The following is a 22262-nucleotide window of genomic DNA, read 5'->3' on the forward strand; positions in this document are numbered from 1 at the left end:
CAGAAACAGTCTGCCCTACTTACAGAGACGCCACCGCAGCCTAACCTGCTGTTCCCAGCTGGTGCTGCTTTGAAATACCCCCCTCTCCTCCTCCTTCCCCTCTTCTCTTTGCTCCTCCTCTCTGAGTCTGTGCAGAACCCCCCCCCCCCCTCCCCCAGTATATGAGCCTCGTCTTCTTTGCGTCAGACTGCTCCATTCATGAAAAGTGTGACGTGAGCAAGTCTTCAGCGACCCTGTGACGCTGCCTCCCACCCACTCACAGGTGCTGCGGGAGTCAGAGGAATGTCTGTCATTCTCCAGCCTCTCTCCCTGCTTTTTGTGATGTTTTTCTCCGTCCTGACCATCAGTTCAGCCTTTCTCCCCGGGGTTTTTTTTTCACATCTCTGGCTCGGAGCGGAGAGAGGACCATGAATCTGAGCTCTGTCTGCTGTGAGTAATCTGCTGATGCTGTGTCTTTGCGTTACATCTGAGTGGAGGCGGTGCGATGTGGAGGTAGCTCTCTTGCTTGTGTATGATTTGTCTCTGGTGTTTTCGAAAGTTCACATCCTTTATCATACATTTGAGACATCTGTGTGTGTGTGTGTGTGTGTGTGCGCGCTGTCTGTATGTGGACCAGCTGTCAGTGTTTGTTCAGTTAGCAGCACTGCAGGAGTGTGTCGAGTGGTCGTGCGTTGGTGCGTGCAGGAGCTATTTTAGGCTCAGTGGTGATGCTGCTGCTGCTTTTTGATGCAGTATTTCTCGGTGCCCTCTGAAGGACAGGTTGTGATGTAGGTGAAGGTATAGACCAGCAAAACCCGCCCTCTGCCTCCTGATGTAACAAATGAAACAAACACATGTTCTGAGATGTGATAACGCTGTTGGTCAGAGATGACACACTTTTTCTGGGACACATGTGTACATACATAACATTTACTCCCAATTCCAGTCTCTCATTTTGTTTTAGTAAACTCTGCCTCTCTCTTTGTGCCTGCAACTTCATCCATCTCTTTATTTACTCAGCTTGGCAGCAGGAGAGATCTGTGTGTGCCCACCTCTGTCCTCTGCTACTAAGCATGTTTATGTAACTGCACAGGATGAGTAGCCGGCAGCCGGGCTTTAGAGGAAGAGGAGGAGGAGGAGGAGAGATCCATCCGTCCATCCTCCACAGAGCGTTTAAATTAATGGCTGCATATTCATATCCATGAGGAGTTTGCCATTTGGATTTTTCTCTGGAGTGTCTGACTTCAGCTGCTTGGGGTACAGAATTTAATATTCAAACGTAGATGAGGTGCATGTTGCTTTTTTTTAAGAGCAAGCAGGGATAGTATAAACCCATGAGCTAACAGAAGCACTAATGTGTATTGATTTCCTGGCTTTCTGCTGTGGCAGAGTGTCTTCAGACATGTAGTACAACTCATACCCGCTTTTTTTTTTTGCTCAATAGCTTTGTGCTTTTTTATATTGCTGCCATTAAAGTGGTGTCAGTCACAGCCAGTCTCCTGCAATATGAGTGTTTGTCTGTTGTGTCACTTTTTGTGTGTCTGTCTCTCTCCTCGGCCCTTGTTGTTGGCAGGTCAGGCAGGCTGTCCCTATTAAAAGAGCACAAGGGGGATTGTTGTGGCAGCAGCTGCTCTGGTGTGCAGTGTGTAGCTTTGAGTGTGTGTATGTGTGTGCTGCTGTCTCCTGGCCGTGCAGGGCAGACAGGCCCAGTTCACATGGAGCCGGCTCCTCTTGTGTCCTTTGTTGTCGCTCTGGGAGTCTTTCCCATTGGAGTGTGGTCGGTACAGTATCATGCCGCAAGCAGCCACAACAGCAGCAGCAGCAGCAGCAGTAGAATAGCCGTTTCTCTCTGTCTTCTTTGTCTGTCTCTCATTCATTTGTCTCTGCTCTCACTCTTTTCTGTTTCCAGCCTCAAAATTGCTTCCATATCTCCCTCATTCACGGCCCTTTTCTGTCTCTCTAATCTACTTTTCACCGAACCATTCTCTCTTTCCACTGTCTACTTGGCCCCTCCGTCCCTCTCTGTCCGTTTGCATTCATCATCTATCCGGATGGATCTGGTTAGCATTCATAAATAGAACTCCGTAAAGCTTTATCGTTAAGAATTACTGGGAACAAAGAGTCGACTTGACTGAAAGGAGATTTTCAGAGCAGAGTATGCATGATAGTTACAGATTTCAGTCTTGTAGGAGGCTGTGTGTCCTGGTTACAGTGCAGGCTGCAGCCTTACTGAGAGGCTGGAAGAACGAAGCTGGAGGGAGAGTGTGTGACATGTTGATGGCGCACACTCTTAGTTATTTATTTTCTCCAGTTCTGACTGGTACCGACTGAGGCTATTTGAGGCACAAGTTATGTTTATGCGTTTGGGGTTCTAATGATTCACAGCCACATTAACCCTTAATCTGAATTTTAAATATACTCTTAAAGAATGCTGCACTGGTTCCCCCCAAGGCTGCGTCCTTTCCCCTCTACTCTTCTCTCTGTATACAAACAGCTGCACCTCCAGTCACCAATCAGTCAAGCTACTGAAGTTTGCAGATGACACCACCCTGATTGGACTCATTTCTGGTGGGGATAAGTCTGCCCACAGGTGGGAGATTGACCATCTGCGCTCTAAAGACTGTGGAGATGGTTGCGAACTTCAGAAAGAACGCCCCGACATCACCCTGTGTGACTCCCCAATCGACACTGTAGAGCCCTTCCACTTCCTGGGAACCATCATCACCCAGCACCTCAAGTGGGAGCAGAACATCAGTAGCCTCACCAAGAAGACTCAGCAGAGGATGTACTTCCTGCAGCAGCTGAAGAAGTTCAACCTGCCAAAACCAATGATGGTGCACTTCTACACTGCCATCACACACAGTCCATCCTCACCTCCTCCGTTACCATCTGGTACACTGCTGCCACTGCCAAGGATAGGGGCAGACTGCAGCGTATCATTCACTCTGCTGAGAGGGTAATTGGCTGCAACCTGCTGTCCCTCCAGGACCTGCACGCCTCCAGGACACTGAGATGAGCAGAGGAGATCATGGCCAACCCCTCCCACCCCAGACATAACTTTTTCGAACATTTCCCTAAGGCAAGAGGCTGAGGTCTATCTTGACCAAAACAAGAACAGTTTCTTCCTGTCTGCAGCTGGCCTCATTAACAAGGCCCGAGACCCCCTCTGACATGGACTCTATCCTGCTCATAGTCACTTTACATCATATTAATGTGAAATCTATAATCTTATTTTCTGTGAACTCATCACATGTAACACAGCATGTTATGTTAACGCAATTATTTGTATTCTTTGTACTTGCACATTACACATACTGTTTATACTGTGAACATTTGTACATTCCCTTTAATATCATGTACATCATATTTTTAAAACTCTACAGCTCTCTTCACATAGAACATACTTTTCAATTATCTTTTATCATAAAATTGTATTTATATATTTATTCCACCTGTCTTTTGTGGTAGTTGTATTTTTCTCACTTTTTATAGATACTTGTTTTTTCTCTCTACCTTCTATTTTTTGATTGTTATGCACCACTACACCAAGACAAATTCCTTGTATGTGAAAACTAGTCACTAGTCAGCTAGGATCAATTTGGTTTGTTTTGGTTTGCTGAACTCACTGGCAGACATCAGTGTTTTGGACTTCAAAACACTCACACTCTCACCCTCTCTCATCAGTCAACTCTCTCTGGCAGTTTCACTCATCCTCTCCCTGAGAAATCCAGCTCTCACAACAAACCAGGCATATTCCACCATGATCCCACCTGGCATTTTCCCCGGGGCTTTGACCTTGTTCTTATTTGCCCAGCAACACCCGTCAAACCCCGAGCAGGCAGGTAGGCGGGCAGGGATTACTGCTCTGTGGCCCGCTATTCCCTCCAGCCACCGCCAGGTATTTAAGTCAGCCCAGGTGAGTCACCAGAGGGAATCAGAATATGAAGAAAGAGGGATTATAGCGAAATGTCAGCCATGTGAGAGCAGATGCCTGAACACTGTGCCAGAATCTGTTTATTTTCCCCTTTTTCCACCGCTGGGCCTGCACCAGCAGATTATTACTTTCACCCACCTACAGCAAGCTGTCCAATCCACTCTGTCAGGGCTCATGGCCATGGCAGCGAGGGAAAGCTGATTTAGACATCGGCCCACATCCCGACAATCAAATCAGGACTGGGCGGCTTTCATATTTCAGAGGTTTCTTTATTTGATGTTCATATCGTGAAATATGTTACCATTTTGTCGGCTGCACCAGACAGAAGACAAATATGAGCGGTATGTTTCCAAATTTCTGTTTCATAACATTGTTTACTGACAGGATGACATGACAAGTCCAGAGTCTGCATTAACTAGGGAAACAGAGTACAGATACCAGAGTGCAACTGTTCAACTCTGTCCCAGAATAACAGACAGTCACATGTGTGGTTCAGAACAGAGTAACTTTGACCATAGACTGAACTATTCATAAGACTCTTGTGTTCATCCAGGTAATTTTTATTTTAATATTCTGGACTTTTCCTTCATTGGGTTCTCGAAGCTGCTCTTGCCATCCATTTTTTTTGATGCTAAGGTTGTTTCAAGTCAGGAGAGATGGAAATGGTCTGCAGCAGGTTATCTATCTTTCCTCTCAGGAATGAGCTCGTGAGGATGAGCAGACCAGTAACTGTGAAAGGGTTTTACTTGAGCTCACTCTTCTGTAGTCATATCTCTCTATACACCTTTGGTGTCTGACAATATGATTTTAAAAAAGTTCTGGTTAGGTGTTAAGTAGCTGGTAGTTTCTGAGGTGATTTATACCCCTCTTCTTTTGAGGTAAAAGCTTTGTTGCTTCAAAAAATATTCTTGATAAAAGCAAGATACTATTTTAGATGAGCGACCCACTCCTTGCTTTAAAGGAGGTGAAGACCACATGGCTGTTGTTATTTAAAACAACACTATTCCCCCTGTATCTGACTCACTGGATCACACAGCAAACTCAAGGCTTTTAGGCCTCTCCAAACCTGAGAGTTGAATGAGAGCAAGTGTGACTGGTAGCAGAAGGTCAGGATCGATGCTGTGTTGACATGGTAACGTGTGAATGATGAGGTGGGATAGGGAGCTAAATTGGCTCTTTGTTGGTGCTGCAGCTGTCACCTAAAGGAAGGTTCCCCCTGTGGGGCCCAGCAGGGCTTCCCTTAATGAGGAGCAGAGTGACGGAGACACAGATGACGCTGCTGCTGCTTCTGCCGTGTTTGTGAGAATGAATGCAATGTGCATGTCTGTATATGTTAACAGCCTGTCTTTTGCTACATTAATATGTTATAGGAAGTCCAGCTGCTTTAATGATAGTACAGTATGTTGAAACACAATCGAAACAACCATATTGGCGTTTGCTGAGTGGCACAAAAAAAACTGCCCTCCCTAGTGGATTGCTGGGAGTAGTGGGATTATTGGATCCTGGCAGACACGCCCCAGGCATGTGTTTGTGTGTGTGTGTGTGTGTGTGTGTGTGTGTGTCTGTGCGAGCACATGTGTTCTCTGAATCTGATCCCCTTGTGCCACCAGCTGCTGTGAACACACACACAAACACACGGGCACACACAGTAACAACACCAGTGAGATGTTTCTCTGTCAAAGTTGCTCCAAACCTATATATATATACTGTATATATATACTAAAAATGTACATACCATAAAGCATTGTGCCATTGGTGGTTTACATTAGGTCACACAAATGAAAGGAAGTGTGTAGAGGATGTATGGAGGGGAAGACTGAATAGGGTCTGTGTTTGTACAAGCTTGTCTCTAGAGCTCTGTAGGGATTAAAGGATCAGCCCCTGATAATTTCTCTCTCTCTCTCCCCCTCTCGCTGTCTCTCTATCTTTCTTCATTTTATCCATTCTGCTGAATATCTGCATTGTGTCCTTCTCTGGAGTGATATGCACCTCATGCAAACATGTAACGTTTTTTTTGTTTTGCTTTGTTTTTTTTAAACATCAGAGTCAGTGTGTCCTTTTGCCCAGCCACGATTGCTTTCGGAAAGTCCAGTAAATAAATGACTGTAAATGAAACCCTTTCCTGATCAGGCGCAGACATTATTGATGGGATTCTATGCCCATAGAGATCTCCCATTAGAGATTAATGGAAGAGGTCCGTTTCCTATTCTTGGTGTCAGATATAGATGCATAGACTTTGTCCAGATTCAGCCTGTTAACACAGGAAAGAGACCGGCTGTACCGAGTACAAATGGGTGAAAATTACAGCAGTTGAAAGGCATCAGATTTTCTTGTAGTCATTATTCAGGCAAGATAATTGTGTTGTTTGAGTCAGGTTATGAGTTACTGTGCATGCAGGCTTGTGTCTTGATGTGCGTGTTTCTCTACAGCCGACCACATCCGCCCTACGCGTCCCACGTCAGAAGCCCAGCTCTGAGAATCATCCGTGGGGTGGAATTACAGCACGGGCCTCTACTCACACAGCTCGATTGTCTCGGCTGTGGAAGGGACGGATTTATTGGATACCTGAGAGAGCATTCTCTCCTTCCCCTGCACTCTCAGCAACCTGCTTAGAGACAGGCCTGCATTATAGATGAGCTTCTGGCAGCCACTACACTCTCACAGCACTCAGGTTACCCCCCCAGTAGATACACACAGATACAGTACATGCACTCGCACAAACATGTAAGCAGCATTGATGTGGACCAGCGGTTCAGGACGCATAGCAAATAACTGTGAACATCTCTTCAGTTTGAGGCCTGTCAGGAACCTTTATCACATCTTAACCCCTCCCTCTTACCCCCCTCTTTTCTGTTTTTCAAATGTCCAGAAATGGAAAAATGCAAAACAGAAAATGCATGATTAAACACAAACATTGGAGACTGGAATCCAGTCTTGGTGTTGTAGCCTTGCAGCATTTCAGCAGCAAATTTGTATGCAGCAAAGTTGTATGCTATAGAGGGCTTGATTGTACTTTGACCTTTGCCAAGTGGAAGAGCTGTGCATTCATGCCAATGTTCCCTGCAGAGGGCAACATAAACTAAAAGTGTGTTTCAGCTGAACTTCTTGACTGTCCTCACCCCTTAAGGAACCTTCCACGTAACACAGAGCCAACTCACTGCTCTGCCTCTCTGTCTCCTCCCTCCTGGACTTTGATCTTCTGTTCCCGACTGTACACACTGTACAGCCTCTCTCTCTCTCTCTCTCTGTCCCTCACTCTCTGTTTTATACTGCCCCCTCAAACTTGATTGGATTTCTAAGGCCATGATGTCCTCAGTGGCTTTAAAGTGTCATTTAAGCAGCAATTGATTCACTGCTTTGTGCAGATTGGTAAACGAGCACAGTGGACTGTGGATAAATGGCCATCTGTTTGTCACTGAGTAAACACAGTGTATGCTACAGTCGTAACAAATTAAAGCCCCCATGTTCAGGATTTCTGACCTTGGCAACTCCCTGTGGTGACGTTGAAAAAGACTGTGTGGCAAGACAGCATTGCATGTTGTTACAACACTCCCCACGCATCTGATACAGGGACAGTGAGATGAAGGGAAGAGAGCAACACATACTGTAGAGTGGGATTGTCTCATTTTTCTACCAACAAAAAGTTAAGCCATCAGAATAGTTTGATGTAAGATGCTATTATCATGCAAAATATTACACACAGTGTCTTTAACTGACATACTGTAGATAGGTTGACAGGTAGGTTATACAGTTCATCAGTTTTCTTAGCAATATCTATGATATAAGGCATAATATTTATGGTTAAAATTCTTCCTTATGAGGCACATAGTTTGGCATTATAAGATACAAATGAGCATCAGAACAAACAGGGGTAAACTTTATTCAAAAAGTTAAGACACATGCCAGATACTGTAACGACAATGTCCGCAGTTCAATTCCAGCAGCGACATGAAGGCTGCACCTTTGTTGCATGTCTTTCCTCATGTCTCCCTCTCCCAGTTTCCTGTCATCTCTCTACTGTTGTGATAAGAGAGACGTAATGTGGCCAAACAATATTTGAAAAACAAAACAAATCAAGAACACATTTAAATGATCTGTGAATCAGCTCTTAAAGCTGTATTTTTATTATTGTCAACAAATCCCATGAAATTGTGATTATTAAAATATCAAGAGACAGACTAACATGCTTTTGGTTTTGGTCTCTTCGTCCAATTTATGGATTTAGGAAAATAATAGTAAGAAAAATAAAGAACAATGCCAGTCTTATCCCTTTAAATATTGATACATTTTTTGTGTTGTTATTCAGCTGGTATCAGACAGATATCAGCATTTTTTGGCCTCAGGCTTTGGTAGAAAGTCAAAGAAGAAGTGGTGACAACTAACAACTCCTTACTTTGATTTTAAAAAAGATCATCTCTTCTTCTGTCTAACGCTCTTTGTCATTGCACTTGTCAGCTTCTTGAGAATTTGTACTACAGAGTCACTGTCCTCTAATGCTTGATTGTCTTGCTTTGCATGTAAGTTGCTTTGGATAAAAGCATCTGCTAAATGACAAAATGACATGATGTAAATGTAAACTGGGTTTTGGGCAATATGATGACACATAATCTGATATTAATTTGTCTACCATCAGAGAGTTTACCGTAGTGTTTATGCCTTGGTATGTTTGCCTTTGTCCACTCTAATATTTCTGGTATATTAGGCCTCTGTGGTGAATTTTGCAAATCAATTAACAGCTCTAATTTATGTTAAAAGGTTGTCTCCCTTCCTTGACCCTGTTCAGCACCGTCTTGTTTAACACTAACAGGCAGATAAAGACGCTATAGATTTTCCCCTGATGGGTCAGTGAGTGTAGAAAAGCAGAAAGCATGTTAGCTGCGTGGCTGGCCTGTGTTGGCGGCTATGGCCGGCACTGCTGTTTAAGCACTGAGAATGGTTTGTATGTGCCAGATGTTTTGCTCTTAGCTGTCGTAATACACAGCAAGGGTTTTAATCCCTGCTATACTGTTACCGCTTCACAGAGAACATAGTAAAGCCCTCGTTGTGTGCGTGTGATCTGTTTAGTCAAACTGTTTCACAGAAATTTCCCAGAATTGCATTATTCGTATCTACTCTGCAGTGTCTTTCATTCAGCGACTCCATCTCTCATGCACTGATTTAAAGCCTATCTGATATTCCTGACCTCCTCCACCCTGCTGTGTTTACACTCAATAGTTAAAAATAATCATCATTAATGTAAGCTCTTCCAATCCCAGATCTATGAGAGGAAATGAGAGGATTGCTTTTCTCTCTGTGGAGGTTATGAGGGCCCATGGCAATAGCTCTGATCGTGTTTGTGTTGTATTTTTTTGTATCTGCTTTCTTTCCATTTACTTTATAGTTCAGTTAACATGTTTCTCTTTCTTGTTCTTTATCTATCTCCCGTCTCTACAGGTAATTTTCAACATTCAGACAAACCAGTGCGTTAGGACGCCCCCCACTCATCATCACTCGGCAGCCCATGCACATGCATGACACCATGGGTAGCTCCCCCGAGGTGCTCTCATGGACTTCCTGCCCCAGTCTGTTGGTGGGCAAGCTGAAGGAGGAGCTCAAACTTACCGTGGTTGGGGACGCCATGAAGAAATCAAACACGCCCAACTCCCAACCCCAGCCTCCTCAGGCCCCTCCCTCTAATTTACCCCCTCAGATTATCACAGACCTGGCCCCGCCAACACACCTGCCCGTTCCCCTGCAGACGCTGCAGACGCCTGGCCAGGATGAGGACTCAGTGCTGGGGGGTTTAAGTCCCCCAAACACAGCCTTGAGCGTGGACTCGACGCGAAGCGAGGGTGGGCATTTTGACAACAGTGTGCTCCAGCTGCAGGAGCAGGACCATGAGGAAGCCGGGTCGCCGGCGTCCTGCGAGCACGGCGGTTGTGGCAGTGGAATGGAAGAGCAGATGGGAGAAGGGGACTGTCCTATGGACCACAATGGAGAGGGGAGACAAAGCCACCCACATCACCCTGATGACATCAAGCTGCACTTCCACAGAGCGGGGCCTGGGTCCGGTGGCTTCCTGGAGGGGCTGTTTGGCTGTCTTCGTCCAGTCTGGAACATCATAGGAAAGACCTACTCGACAGAATACAAGCTACAACAGCAAGGTTAGCGCTTATCTTTCTGCATGGCATCTTTTAGACAACTGAGTGCACCATGTGTACTCCAGATGTCCCTGTACCTTTAAGGCATTCCAAGAAACAAACTTCAGATCTCCCTCCCATTTCTCCTTGTGTATTCTGAAACTGTAATTGAATAGCCACCCCTGGCTTCACCATATTGCTGTTCTGGGTGAAGCGGTACTGCTGTCAGTTTGAATTGAGGTCATGGTGAAGGTAGATTCACCTTGCTGCAGGGCTGCCTGTACAAGCTGGACATACAGGCTTCAGGATACGAGTGTGGTCAGACAGAACTGGGCTGGGTCTTGTGGTTGGTCAGCTAATGTTCAAAATTAGTGTGCTAGAGTTTCCAGCAGCATAGCTACTCTTCTATGTTGGTTTCAAAACCACATAAGGAGGATGGAACAGCATATCACTCACTGTTTCAGTATCTAAGACAGTTACAGCGTTTTCACACAAGGCAGTAGGTTTGCTTTTGCTCAGTATGACTAAATAATACAAGATCTAGTGCTAACCATGTGTTTTTTTGTTTCTGAATTACTATATTACCCGTAAGGAAGGAAAATCGAGACTTAAACTACATGACATTTATTTTGCAAGTAACAATTTCTCTTCCTAAAGAGCAAACCTGACAGCACAACCAGAATAGACAGCCAAAAACAATGCTAAAGGTCAAAATCTGTCTTATACACTTAAAAAAAGAACAACTTGTAGTGTTCGCTATATATGACATATTGACAAAATGTTATTTATCTGTTTCCAGACATGTGGGAGGTTCCGTTTGAGGAAATTTCTGAGCTGCAGTGGCTGGGTAGTGGTGCACAAGGAGCCGTTTTCTTGGGCAAATTTCGCTCCGAGGAGGTGGCCATCAAGAAAGTGCGCGAGCAGAAGGAGACAGACATTAAACACCTGCGAAAGCTCAAGCATCCCAATATCATCAGCTTCAAGTAAGTCGACAACCATTTGACCTGCTTTTTACTAGATGTTACACCTTAACTTGTTTTTTAGAGGTGCTGCTCTACAATTTAGTTTATTGTGTTTTTTAGGGGCGTGTGCACCCAGGCACCTTGTTACTGCATCATCATGGAGTACTGCGCCCAGGGCCAGCTCTATGAGGTGCTGAGGGCAGGTCGGAAAGTGACCCCCAGGCTGCTGGTGGACTGGGCCTCAGGCATCGCCAGTGGCATGAACTACCTACACCTCCACAAGATCATTCACAGAGATCTCAAATCTCCCAAGTGAGTCGCCTCTTTTACTGGTATTGTCAGATGAGAATATAATTTGAGGAGTAATTTTGGAATAATAAAGGATTTTTTTTTTAACTTTATTTAATCAGGTATTTTCATTGAGTTTGGATCTCTTTTTCAAGAGAGACCTGAGAACAAGAAACATTCAGATACACACACACACACACACACACATATATATACAGACACAGATACAGGAACACAGCTAAGGCTAGACAGACGCAATCAAAAGGAATGAATAAAAACAGTTATATCAGTCACAGTTATAGAGTAGTCAGATAATAAAGTTTTAAAATCTCCATTGGGGAATGAAATACTCTAGTTTGAGGGCAGTTTGCAGTTCATTCAGTTTAAAAGGTGCATAGTACCTGAGACCAGTTCTGCCAAGATAAGTGTGTATATATGAGATAACTAAGGTTAAGTAGTTACTGGATCATGTACTGCAGTTACAGACTTAAGATTTCTTCAATTGTTTTTTGTACCTTTTCAATTCTCATCATTGTTTATTCTACTACATTTATATCACCTAAAACACCCCTGAAGCCAGGTTACAATAGAAGTACAATTAAATAAAAGGAAAATGCTTCTCTCTCTTCTCTTTGGTGTAAGGCACCAAAGTTGTTATTCCCTACTGATCTACATGAAAGGTTTTTCACTGCTATGCAGCAGCTCATGGGGGCTCTGGTCACGTTCTTATAGCTGATCTGTAAAGCTCATGAACAGCTCAGCGGCCTTGTTTGAGATTTCTTAGCCCTCGGCAGCAACAACAATCCAGCCTTTCAACTCTGAATAGTCTGACATTAACTCAAATACCGTTCTCAGAATTAGTAAAAGCTAGTGGACTTCATGTTAGGCGGACAAGACTCCGTGTCTTAACTCATCCTGCTCATCTTGTCTTGTCCTCAGCACACTGTAGCCCTGTTTCTCTAATCAATATCATCATGCTGCAGCACTGCCAAACACTGTATTAGTCAGCAGAATGATAGGAGGCTGAATGTACTGGAAAGGTCAGTCTCATTTACTTAATGGGGTGATTCAGATGCAGAAATGTGCTTCTGTAACAGTGGAGGGTTTTAATCTTGAAAACTGATGTTGAATGCTATAAAATGAAATGTATTCTTTAAAAACAACAGAATGTCACAGGAAAAAATTGGCATCTGTCTAAATGGTTTAACCTGGGTCATCTTGTCATGGGTTAATATCAGCCCGACACTGCTTGGCTTTAATATAAAAGGGTAAACATGAGTTTCTACAACTTTCTATAACTACATAATTACTACAAAGCTGACATAGAATTATGACAGGATTACTGTTATTTAGCTCTTAATAATACAGTCTGACTTACTCAATCTCACAAATACTTAAGTAGGATTGTAATTTGTAGGTTGTTACAACATTTCAACCATATTTTACCATACTTTGTATAATTCTGAACTTTGTTCATGCCAATCACAAGGTTTGTGTGTTGCAATATTTACTAAAGAGTATTGCCAATATGTAACTGATGTGTGTTTTCTGTTTTTGTCTCTGTTAAAGTGTTTTGGTCACCCACAACGACTCTGTGAAAATCTCTGACTTTGGAACGTCCAAAGAGCTCAGTGACAAAAGTACAAAGATGTCATTCGCTGGTACGGTGGCCTGGATGGCGCCAGAGGTGATAAGAAATGAACCTGTGTCTGAAAAAGTAGACATCTGGTGAGTTATTAAATGCTGCAAATTTAAAATTATATCATTTTAAATCATGTGTGGATGTCGCTGTACTGATGCTCGTCTATCTTTACTTGTGCGCTGCAGGTCATTTGGAGTTGTGTTATGGGAGCTGCTGACTGGAGAGATTCCCTACAAAGACGTGGACTCCTCTGCCATCATTTGGGGTGTTGGCAGCAACAGTCTTCACCTTCCTGTTCCCTCAACCTGCCCGGACGGTTTCAAAATCCTCATGAAACAAACATGGTGAGTATGGATCATATATTAAGCGCATATATTAAGTTGGTTGATTGCTTTGGACAATAGCTAACAATGCATAACACAGAATTGCTCAAAAGTGCATGTTCTTGTTTTAATCACATCTCCTCTCTCTGATGTTCATTGATACCAGGCAAGGCAAGCCCAGGAATAGACCATCTTTTCGTCAGATCCTCCTACACCTCGACATCGCCTCCGCTGATGTTCTAGGAGCTCCTCAGGAGACGTACTTCAAGTCTCAGGTCTGCACTACAACTGAAAAACACAAGCAAATTGCCTTCACTTTGTATAAGTCACATGATTCTGTACACTTGTTTTCTCAAGATGTTTAGTATGCACGTACTCTCAGCTGTAGCATTGATAGCAGTATGGATTGTCAGCATTTTTGACTTTGTCTATTCATATTACAGGCTGAATGGAGGGAGGAAGTGAAGAAACATTTTGAGAAGATCAAAAGCGAAGGCACCTGTATCCACAGGCTTGATGAAGAGCTGATCAGACGCAGGCGGGATGAACTCAGGTGTGTGAACAGAGACAGACGTTCAGAGAAACATAAGATGTTACTAAACATGTTGCTCATCTGTGAATGATGGCATGCACTCTTTCTGCCAGTTGGGGACAAGTGAACAAATGCTGTAGCACCACCATTTGGCTAATCTGTACAATTCAAAAAACTTCAGAATAGCTTGGTGAGATGCAGTGTACCATTAAAATGCTGATAGACTAATAGACAGACCACCCGTTTCCCTCTTTATTTGTCTGTTAATTATACTGTGATGTTAATTATTCATAATGTGGTGTGATGTTGATTTGCAAGTGCAGAAGTTGTTTGAACATTTGTCTGCAATTTCCAACCCTTCTCAGGCACGCACTGGACATCCGGGAGCACTATGAGAGGAAACTAGAGAGAGCCAACAACCTCTACATGGAGCTGAGTGCCATCATGCTGCAGCTGGAGGTCCGAGAGAAGGAACTAATGAAGTATGTAAATAAGCTATTTATCACAGCGGTGATAAATAACCCTAACCTAACCCTAACCCTCTGCTTTACTACTATCCTGCTGCATTCCTCGTTATCAGGCTTCACTGGTTGTCAATTTCCTCCTTCTTAAAGGCTGTAACCAACTATTTAAAACTATTATAATGGCAAAACAACTGACAGTTTGAAAAAAATTGTTTGAAATACTGCTACAGCAGAAAAACTTCTGGGTCAGTTTGTATTTCTAGAACAATACTGCTTTTTTTTTTTGTCTGAAATCACCATCAATTCTCAGAAACATTGTTAATATTTCAGCCTCAGTTTCCCAGGCATTTGTTTTTGTTTGGGTATGACATAAATAAATAAAAGTCTCTGTGAGTTTCCCCTCTCTTGATTTGTTGCCATTTTCTTGACCTATTTTTCCGCTTGTCAGAATTTCCGTTCTCTTCTGAATGATTGATTTTGTGTGTTTCTCAAAAAAAAAAAACCAACCAAAAATAAACATCTATTGTTACTGTATTAAAAGTAGGATTATCTTCACTAAGATCACAGATTTGTACAATTCACTTGGATTCTGTCTTCTGTCTTGTAAAATCATATCAGTCTAGAGTTTGAAGTAATGAAAGCTCTGAATGCACTTCACCATCATTTAAACTTATTCTGTCATCCCCGTAGGAGAGAGCAGGCAGTGGAGAAGAAATATCCTGGGACCTACAAACGCCACCTGGTCAGACCCATCGTCAGGTCCAACGCTGTAGAGAAGCTCATCAAGAAGAAAGGAAGCATTTCCCACAAAGCTGGGTTACCTCCCGCCAAAAGGTTTGACCCTTGGCAAATTGAACAGCTTACCATAAACGAAAAGAGAATTATAAATGCCCTGTTGTAACGTTTATCCATTAAATAAGTGATAACTATCAGTAAAGTAAAGATGAATCATTATACGTTCATAAGAAGTGTCATTAAAATAAATTATTTAGCTTGGAGGGTATAAAATTAACTTAAATGGCTGTTAAAATTCTTAATTCTGATATTTCTGTGTGGATGTCCCTCCAGGCCAGACTTGCTTCGTTCTGATGGCATCCCCAGTGTTGACCCTCTCCCCTCCCCCTCGCCACTATCTGCCAGTCCAAAGGTGTCCACGCCACCTGGCAAAGCCCGCTACCGAAGCAAGCCCCGTCACCGCCGCGCCAATAGTAAAGGGAGCCACAGCGAGTTCCCCGGGGTGCTGAAACCTGCTGCAGGGGCACTAGAAGACACCCAGTCGCTCCAGGAGCAGCCCTACCACCATCATCACCACCACCACCATCACCACCACCCACCAACCGAGGGCCCCTTCCTCCCCTTGAAGGGCCGTGAGGAGGCCGTTGTCAACTGTGCCAACAACCTGCGCTACTTTGGCCCCGCTGCTGCCCTCCGTAGCCCTCAGACTGACCACCTGCAGCGCCGTGTTTCAGGCTCCAGCCCTGATCTCATTTCCACCACAGTGGATGCAGACACACGTCAACGGACTTCATCCACCAGCTCCAATCCCATCCCAGGTGCAGGCGCTGGTTCTTTGTGTCCCTGCTGCCAGGCTCACCCTTTCCCTGGATGCCTACACTGTCAGGAGACCCCTCCTGCATCCAGCCACCCAGAGTTGCCCCACTACTCACTGCTTAGCACCCAAGAAGGCACCCATTCTTCTTTAGGGGCTCCCAGCAAAGATCCTGCTTCAGACGGCGAGGCCACAAACAAGGCCGAGTCTCAGGAGCAGGAGGCGTCCCAACACACACACACCCTGCCCACTGCACTGCCTCGCACTCTCAGACCTCTCAGGAAGGTAAGTAGCTGGAAGCCTTACATCAGTCGAGCTATGATAAAGTATGTATTTGTGCGAAGGAAATGGGTGAAAATGATGGATTAACAGCTATAATTGCTTCTCTTACAGGGTGGAGATGAGTCATCTGAAGAGGAAGAGGGGGAGGTGGACAGTGAAGTGGAGTTTCCAAGGAGACAAAGGTAAAATGCTCAATTACATGCAACCTTTACCTTAGTGTTGTAACACTGTTACATCATGTGGTGCAAATGAGGAAAATCAGAGAACATTCACCACATCATAATCAAAATAATTATTATACTTTGTAATATTGGCATGTCTCACACACAGTAAGCCAGGTATGAATCAGTCTTACAGGTAACTACTTGATCACAGCAGCCTCTCATCAACAGACTTTTCTTCTTCCTTTGCTCCGTCACAGACCTCATCGCTGTATGAGCAGCTTCCAGTCTTACTCCACTTTCAGCTCAGAGAACCTGTCTGTGTCTGACGGAGAAGAGGGAAACACCAGCGACCACTCCCACAGCGGGCCTCTGGAGAGGATGAGCGCCAGTCAGGAGGAGCACCTGGATGAGCTGCTGTCACACACACCAGACATCCCCATCGACATCTCCACCCAGTCAGATGGCCTGTCTGACAAAGAGTGCGCTGTCCGTAGGGTCAAAACCCAGATCTCCCTGGGCAAACTGTGCTCCGATGAACACAGCTATGAGGTCAGTACTATGGATGTGACTTCTATATTTTTGGAGGACCTTGGTTGCATGTCTCTCTCTCCCGACATTTCCTGTCTGCCCCTCAACTGTACAATATCAATTACAGGAACAAATGTCCAAAAATAATCTTTAAAAAAATCATGTTCAAATAATAAAAATTATATTTTACAGCAGTTGCCTGACATTGTATCTGTGCTACTGTTTCACCATCTTCTGCATCTCATTTCTCTTTCAGAATCCGCTACAGTTTGGGGACTCAGACTGCGATTCATCAGAAGCAGAGTGCTCTGATGCCACCATTAGAAACAAAAAAGTCGGGGCTCCTTCTTCGTGGTGAATCCACCCGCAGGACTCTGTTCCGTTTTTGCCTGGAGGCCATCGTGTCCCACTCTGCCCTGCAGAAAATACAGCAATAAAGAGGACAACAAAGCCCCCTTATAGCAAAGCCCCCTGCAATCTCTCCCAGAAACTCCCCCTTGCCCTTCCCCTCCTAAAACCTCCCCTCATCTCTAGCACAGCATCCAGGCAACCCATGGCAGGGATTCCCTTTTGAATGATAATGTACAGTAGATAGTGTAACATTCATAATTTATTTTTGTCTGAGTTTTGAAGGAAAATTCAGGACATCTGTAAATTCTCTGATCCAAACAGAACAGAGAGAAAGAAAAAAAAAGACTAATAAAAGACACATTTTGAAACTGAGCATGGGCTAACTGTGTGTTAGAGAGAGACTGGGACTGGATGAAGATGCAGTTGATGATGATGAGAAGTGTGAGGCTGACAGCTAGCAGTGAGGAGTCACATCACTGTAGTTTTTGGCCTCTCAGGTGACTGACCCAGACTTTGAGCATCACTACAAGCCTTTATCTGGCTGCAGTCACTCTCTGCATCTTATTGATTTAGACCGAAAACCCCAACCAACAAACACTCTCTCTTACTACAGTACGACCAACCTGCTTTATCATGAGTGCAGAGCCCTGTTACCCTGCCTCCCCCACCCACCTCCATCCCGTCCCCACCATGGCGGGTGGGGAACTGGGAGCTCATGAAAACAGTGTGAACACCAGCATGAACAACCTGCCTCGCAACCGGACTTCCTCCCCAACACCACCACACGTTTCTAGTCATCAGGACCCTCACTGAACTGTCCTCGCATGCCTGTGCAGCCTGCAAAATGCAAAAGCTGCCAGAAGACTGCATGAAGTGGACAAGCAAGCAGAGTGAACAGAGATGAAGACTCAACTGACAGCTAAGGAAAAAAATAAATTAAGAAAAAAAAGAGACTCTTTCTCTGTGATCCAGCTCGTCCTTTTCCTCAAGACGTCATTGTCATCATCAATCAGATGTCATGACCAGAGGTGTTGAGGGAGTTATCAGTGTGTGTGTGTGTGTGTGTGTACACAAAGCCCCTTCCTCTCCATTAGACATTACAGTTTCAAGTCTCATCTCAGGATTGTTTGCGGACTGTTAGAAACAGGACTGGACCAATTATTGTATGTTGGAATGTTCTTTGAGTGGCACATATTATGGACCGTGCAGGAATATTTAAAGGTCTTATGGATAGCCTTGATGTTCAACCCTTTATTGCTGTAACGAACATTAATGTTACGTAGAGATGTAGACCCTTTTAGTTGCGCTCCAGGTGCAGTATCCCATTTCTTAAAGTCCCTCAGTGAAGCATCTCATGTACCATTTTCTAGCAGGGTAATTCATACTATCCATGTGTGGCATGGAACTGTGTAGGTGTCCAAAAAATGCTAAGTGTGTCCTGTGCAAAACAGCAATAACATAGGTTGGGTGAGAAGAGGTTGCTCGCTCAGGATCCGGAGCGTCTAGCTGGCTAGACACAACATAGTGACTGCTGGCTAGTGGAGAGCAACAAGTCAAACAGCTTATAGATCCTATATTCTTAAATTGTCCCATTTTTGTGAACTCACCTTTCCAGAGTTTGATGCTCAGGTTTTGTGTTGCTGATTGAGAACGGGAGCAATATATCAACAGCCACTTGATGGCGACAGTTACAATGACTTACATTACCTTGTGTTATGTAAATGTCCTGGCTCCACTCCTTTTTTTCTACCCAACGCAGACCATCCAAATCCTAGAAGCCCAGCAATATTACTTTTTTTTTTTAGGTCTCGTTGTCTTTGAAAAGGGGATACTGCATCTGTGAGAGCTTTCTTATTATCCCTGTCTGAGTGTTTGTCATTCACCTTAATGATTTTGCGGTTGAAAAATAGCGAGCCAGGGTTGAATTTAACGATAATGATGTCAAGATGTCAGCTCAAGTGTATGCAGACGGCTGAGATTCTTAAATACGGAATATAAGCCAGAGACAAGGCCACAGAGCATTAAGCTGCTCTTGGTTTTCAACAACCTCATCTCAGTGTTAGTTACTCCTGTATATAAACATCTGTAAATGTAATGTGACCTGTTTTTTTGTCCTCTCTCATTAACGTATCGCACAGCTCTGACAGAGCTTCGGGCTTCTGTCACCAACAACCAGCCGACTGGTTAAAAATGAGCAGGAAATTCTTTAAAGTGTATTACATCAGTATTGAACACTGCAGGAGGTTGTGAGTCATATAAACCCAGTATCACAAGGTGAATCTAAAACTGTACTGATGGATAATTACCTTTTGCTTGAAAGCTTTGGAAAGGCTTGGTACTGAAAAACAGCTGCTGCCTTTCCTTGAGCCTCCTTCAACCTTCTTCATTCTGTTTACGTTTGTGTGAAATAACCTATAGTGTATTGTAATGACTGGGTAATCCGATCAAGCTGTTAACATTGTCTTTCTGGCATATATGCTGTGAAGTATGATTGTTGTAAAGTTTTTAATTTAATTTTGATTCTTTTTGTTTTTTCTTTGTAGCTGGCCTACATGATTATTGAATTAATTTATTATGAATGACTGGTAAGGTGTAGTGTTCTTTTTAATTTCAGGCAGCTTTAGAAACGTCATGATCTATGATTTCTCCTGAAAAGTATTATTTAAAGGAAGCACAATGAATTGGTATGGGAAGAGGACAGTATTTGTGTGGTAGAACGAAAGCATCGTCATATCTTTGACCCTGCAGGGGACCGTTGATCAATTAGATCGCCATTGTAGATGATGTATGGATTTAGCAGACTTCACATCAGTACACTGCAACATCTGGTGTTACAATATTTTTCTTATCATAATCACTTTTGTTTCAAACATAAGCCAGTCAGAGGACTTTAACCGCAGGGTTAATGAGACTGTAAGCCTGAAGGCATGTGTGATGCAGATTTCTATACTTCTGCAATGACCCCTTCCTCTCATTTTTAATCAAAAAAACCCCCACTTACTTACATTTGAATTTCTGTGAAATTGTCTCTAACTGTGGACATCATGTTGCCTCATCCCATGTATCGAACATCTGTTTCTTTGTTACTCTCATTTCCAACCCCCCCTTCCTGTTGAATGGCATTACGATCAACCAATCCTGTCAGTTCCCTGTATTATCCAGTGTACAGTACAGTGGGTATCTGGGAGAATAAAATCCGAGCAAGCAAGTGCATGGAATAAATGCTGATGTACTGTACCCAACACCTTATGGTCTGTCTCTTTTGTGACCAAGATTATTGCTGATTTTTTTGATCAACTCTGACTATAATTTATATTAATTGACAGATGAATCAGTAGATTTATTGGGTTTTATAATTACTATAATAGTCTTGCATATTTTATTTTATTCATAAAAAAACTACTGTACTTGTCTTTTTTTGTTTATGATATATAAACATAATATGTTCAGGACCATATCCAGGATTTTAGGAATACTGAGGTCACACATATGGTTTTTCCACAAAGTTCAATTAGCTTGTTTGAAATTGTACTCCCTCTCACTGCATAGATTCTGGAAAAATTCAGAATCATTAAGGGGTGAGCACAGAGAAACTTTCCCTCTTCAGAAGATTAATGTGAAGCTCCAACATCCAGGACATCTAATACTAATCACATTTAAAGAATTAGCCTTAAAAACATGATGTATGACCTCTTTAATTGTTGGTCATTAAAATATCAAAATTCCCAGAAACAACACTGGTAGCTATGGCCCTGATATGAACATTAAAAATACATTATATACATACTGTACATATGACATTTTTTCAACTTACAATTTAGGGATCAAAATTGTTATACTTTTCAGCAAAACCTGGCAGCTGACAATACTGTTAGCTGTTGTCAGTATATATGTACTATGTACTATGCATATATCTATTTTACTGAGAACATTATGGCACAAAAATGTTCTACCTTATCGTAAAATAAGCTAGCCAGAGGTCACATTATGTTGTTAAACATAAACCAAAACAGGAAATGAAAGTAGCCCTAAACTATATCAACTATAGGTTTTTAAAGGACGAGTTCACAATTTTTCAAGTCTGTCTTAAAACAACAGTCAGGTGCCCAAATGAACACTGAAACATGTTTTTCTTGCCATCATCATTCCTCCTGTTCATACTGACTATTAGAGGATCCCTTCATAATATACTTACAATGTAAGTGATTGGGGCCAAAATCCACAGTCCTCCCTCTGTGCAAAAGTTAATTTAAAAGTTTACCTGACGCTAATATGAAGCTTCAGCTGTCCAAAGAGTCAGATCAAGTAGATATCTTTCAACATTACAGTCTGGTTGTACGGGTTGTACAGGTTGTCACATACAAAGAATTTCCCTTAGTGTTGTGGTGCAAAATAGTCAAAAATATACACAAAATTAAGTAATCCTAAATAATATAAGAAAGAAGGAAAGAAATGTACAATAAAAATATGCAGAATATATTCTAAGAGAGAAGAGCTGCCACAGGTTAAATTTTAAATTGAGGAGAATTAAATTAAATGTACAAAATATTGACCAGGACTGTAAATGTGGCAGATATCTACCTGATATGACTAACTCAGACTGCTGAAGCCTCATATAAGCTTAAGATCAACTTTTAAATGCATTTTGCACTAAATGACTGTGTGGACACACTATGGATTTTGGCCCCAATCACTTACATTGAAAGTGCATTTGATGAGGAACTTTTAACAGCCAGTATGAAAAAGAGGAATAATTACATCGAGGAAAACCTCTTACTGTGTTTATATGGACACCTGACTGTTGTTTTAAGACAGACTTGAAAAATTGTGAACCTGTTCTTTAAGGCAAATTAATTAAATTAAACTGCATTGTTTTCTTTACGTCTGATACATTATATTTATATCCATATGTCTGCAATTGAATGGAAAATTACTTAAGTTTAAATAAATAAATGAAGAAATACAGAAATAAATAAATGTAAAAATACCATAAATAGCCTAAGTAAAAGCTGGTGTATGGTAATTTAGAAATAAATTCAAAACATTCATTTAATTATGTCCAAAATGTATTAATTTATTTATTTATACTATAGTCATTTTTTCTCCTCGATAATTGGCGGGTTTCTTCTGGTATGATTGGCGTAA

At 42.7% G+C, this 22262-nt stretch overlaps 1 protein-coding gene across 5 annotated transcripts in view; it reads left to right on the forward strand.

Moving 5' to 3' along the window:
• si:ch211-45c16.2 (mitogen-activated protein kinase kinase kinase 13) overlaps positions 1 to 20359 on the forward strand; it is a 47001-nt gene extending 26642 nt beyond the window's left edge. For 3 of the 5 annotated variants that reach the window (XM_042425338.1, XM_042425340.1, XM_042425341.1), the window contains 13 exons: positions 9347 to 10056; positions 10832 to 11015; positions 11115 to 11306; positions 12852 to 13010; positions 13110 to 13268; positions 13414 to 13522; positions 13691 to 13800; positions 14145 to 14261; positions 14934 to 15077; positions 15312 to 16077; positions 16186 to 16256; positions 16496 to 16787; positions 17023 to 20359. In XM_042425338.1, the coding sequence (XP_042281272.1) occupies positions 9414 to 10056; positions 10832 to 11015; positions 11115 to 11306; positions 12852 to 13010; positions 13110 to 13268; positions 13414 to 13522; positions 13691 to 13800; positions 14145 to 14261; positions 14934 to 15077; positions 15312 to 16077; positions 16186 to 16256; positions 16496 to 16787; positions 17023 to 17124 (3048 nt within the window). In that variant the 5' untranslated portion in view covers positions 9347 to 9413 and the 3' untranslated portion in view covers positions 17125 to 20359. Of the gene's footprint in view, positions 1 to 262; positions 430 to 6512; positions 6585 to 9346; positions 10057 to 10831; positions 11016 to 11114; positions 11307 to 12851; positions 13011 to 13109; positions 13269 to 13413; positions 13523 to 13690; positions 13801 to 14144; positions 14262 to 14933; positions 15078 to 15311; positions 16078 to 16185; positions 16257 to 16495; positions 16788 to 17022 lie in introns of those variants that run through there. The other 2 variants (XM_042425339.1, XM_042425342.1) reach the window with 2 other exon arrangements.
• The last annotated feature ends 1903 nt before the right edge of the window (positions 20360 to 22262 follow it).

Source organism: Thunnus maccoyii, chromosome 11, assembly GCF_910596095.1.
Source record: "Thunnus maccoyii chromosome 11, fThuMac1.1, whole genome shotgun sequence".
Classification (NCBI taxonomy): Eukaryota; Metazoa; Chordata; class Actinopteri; order Scombriformes; family Scombridae; genus Thunnus; species Thunnus maccoyii.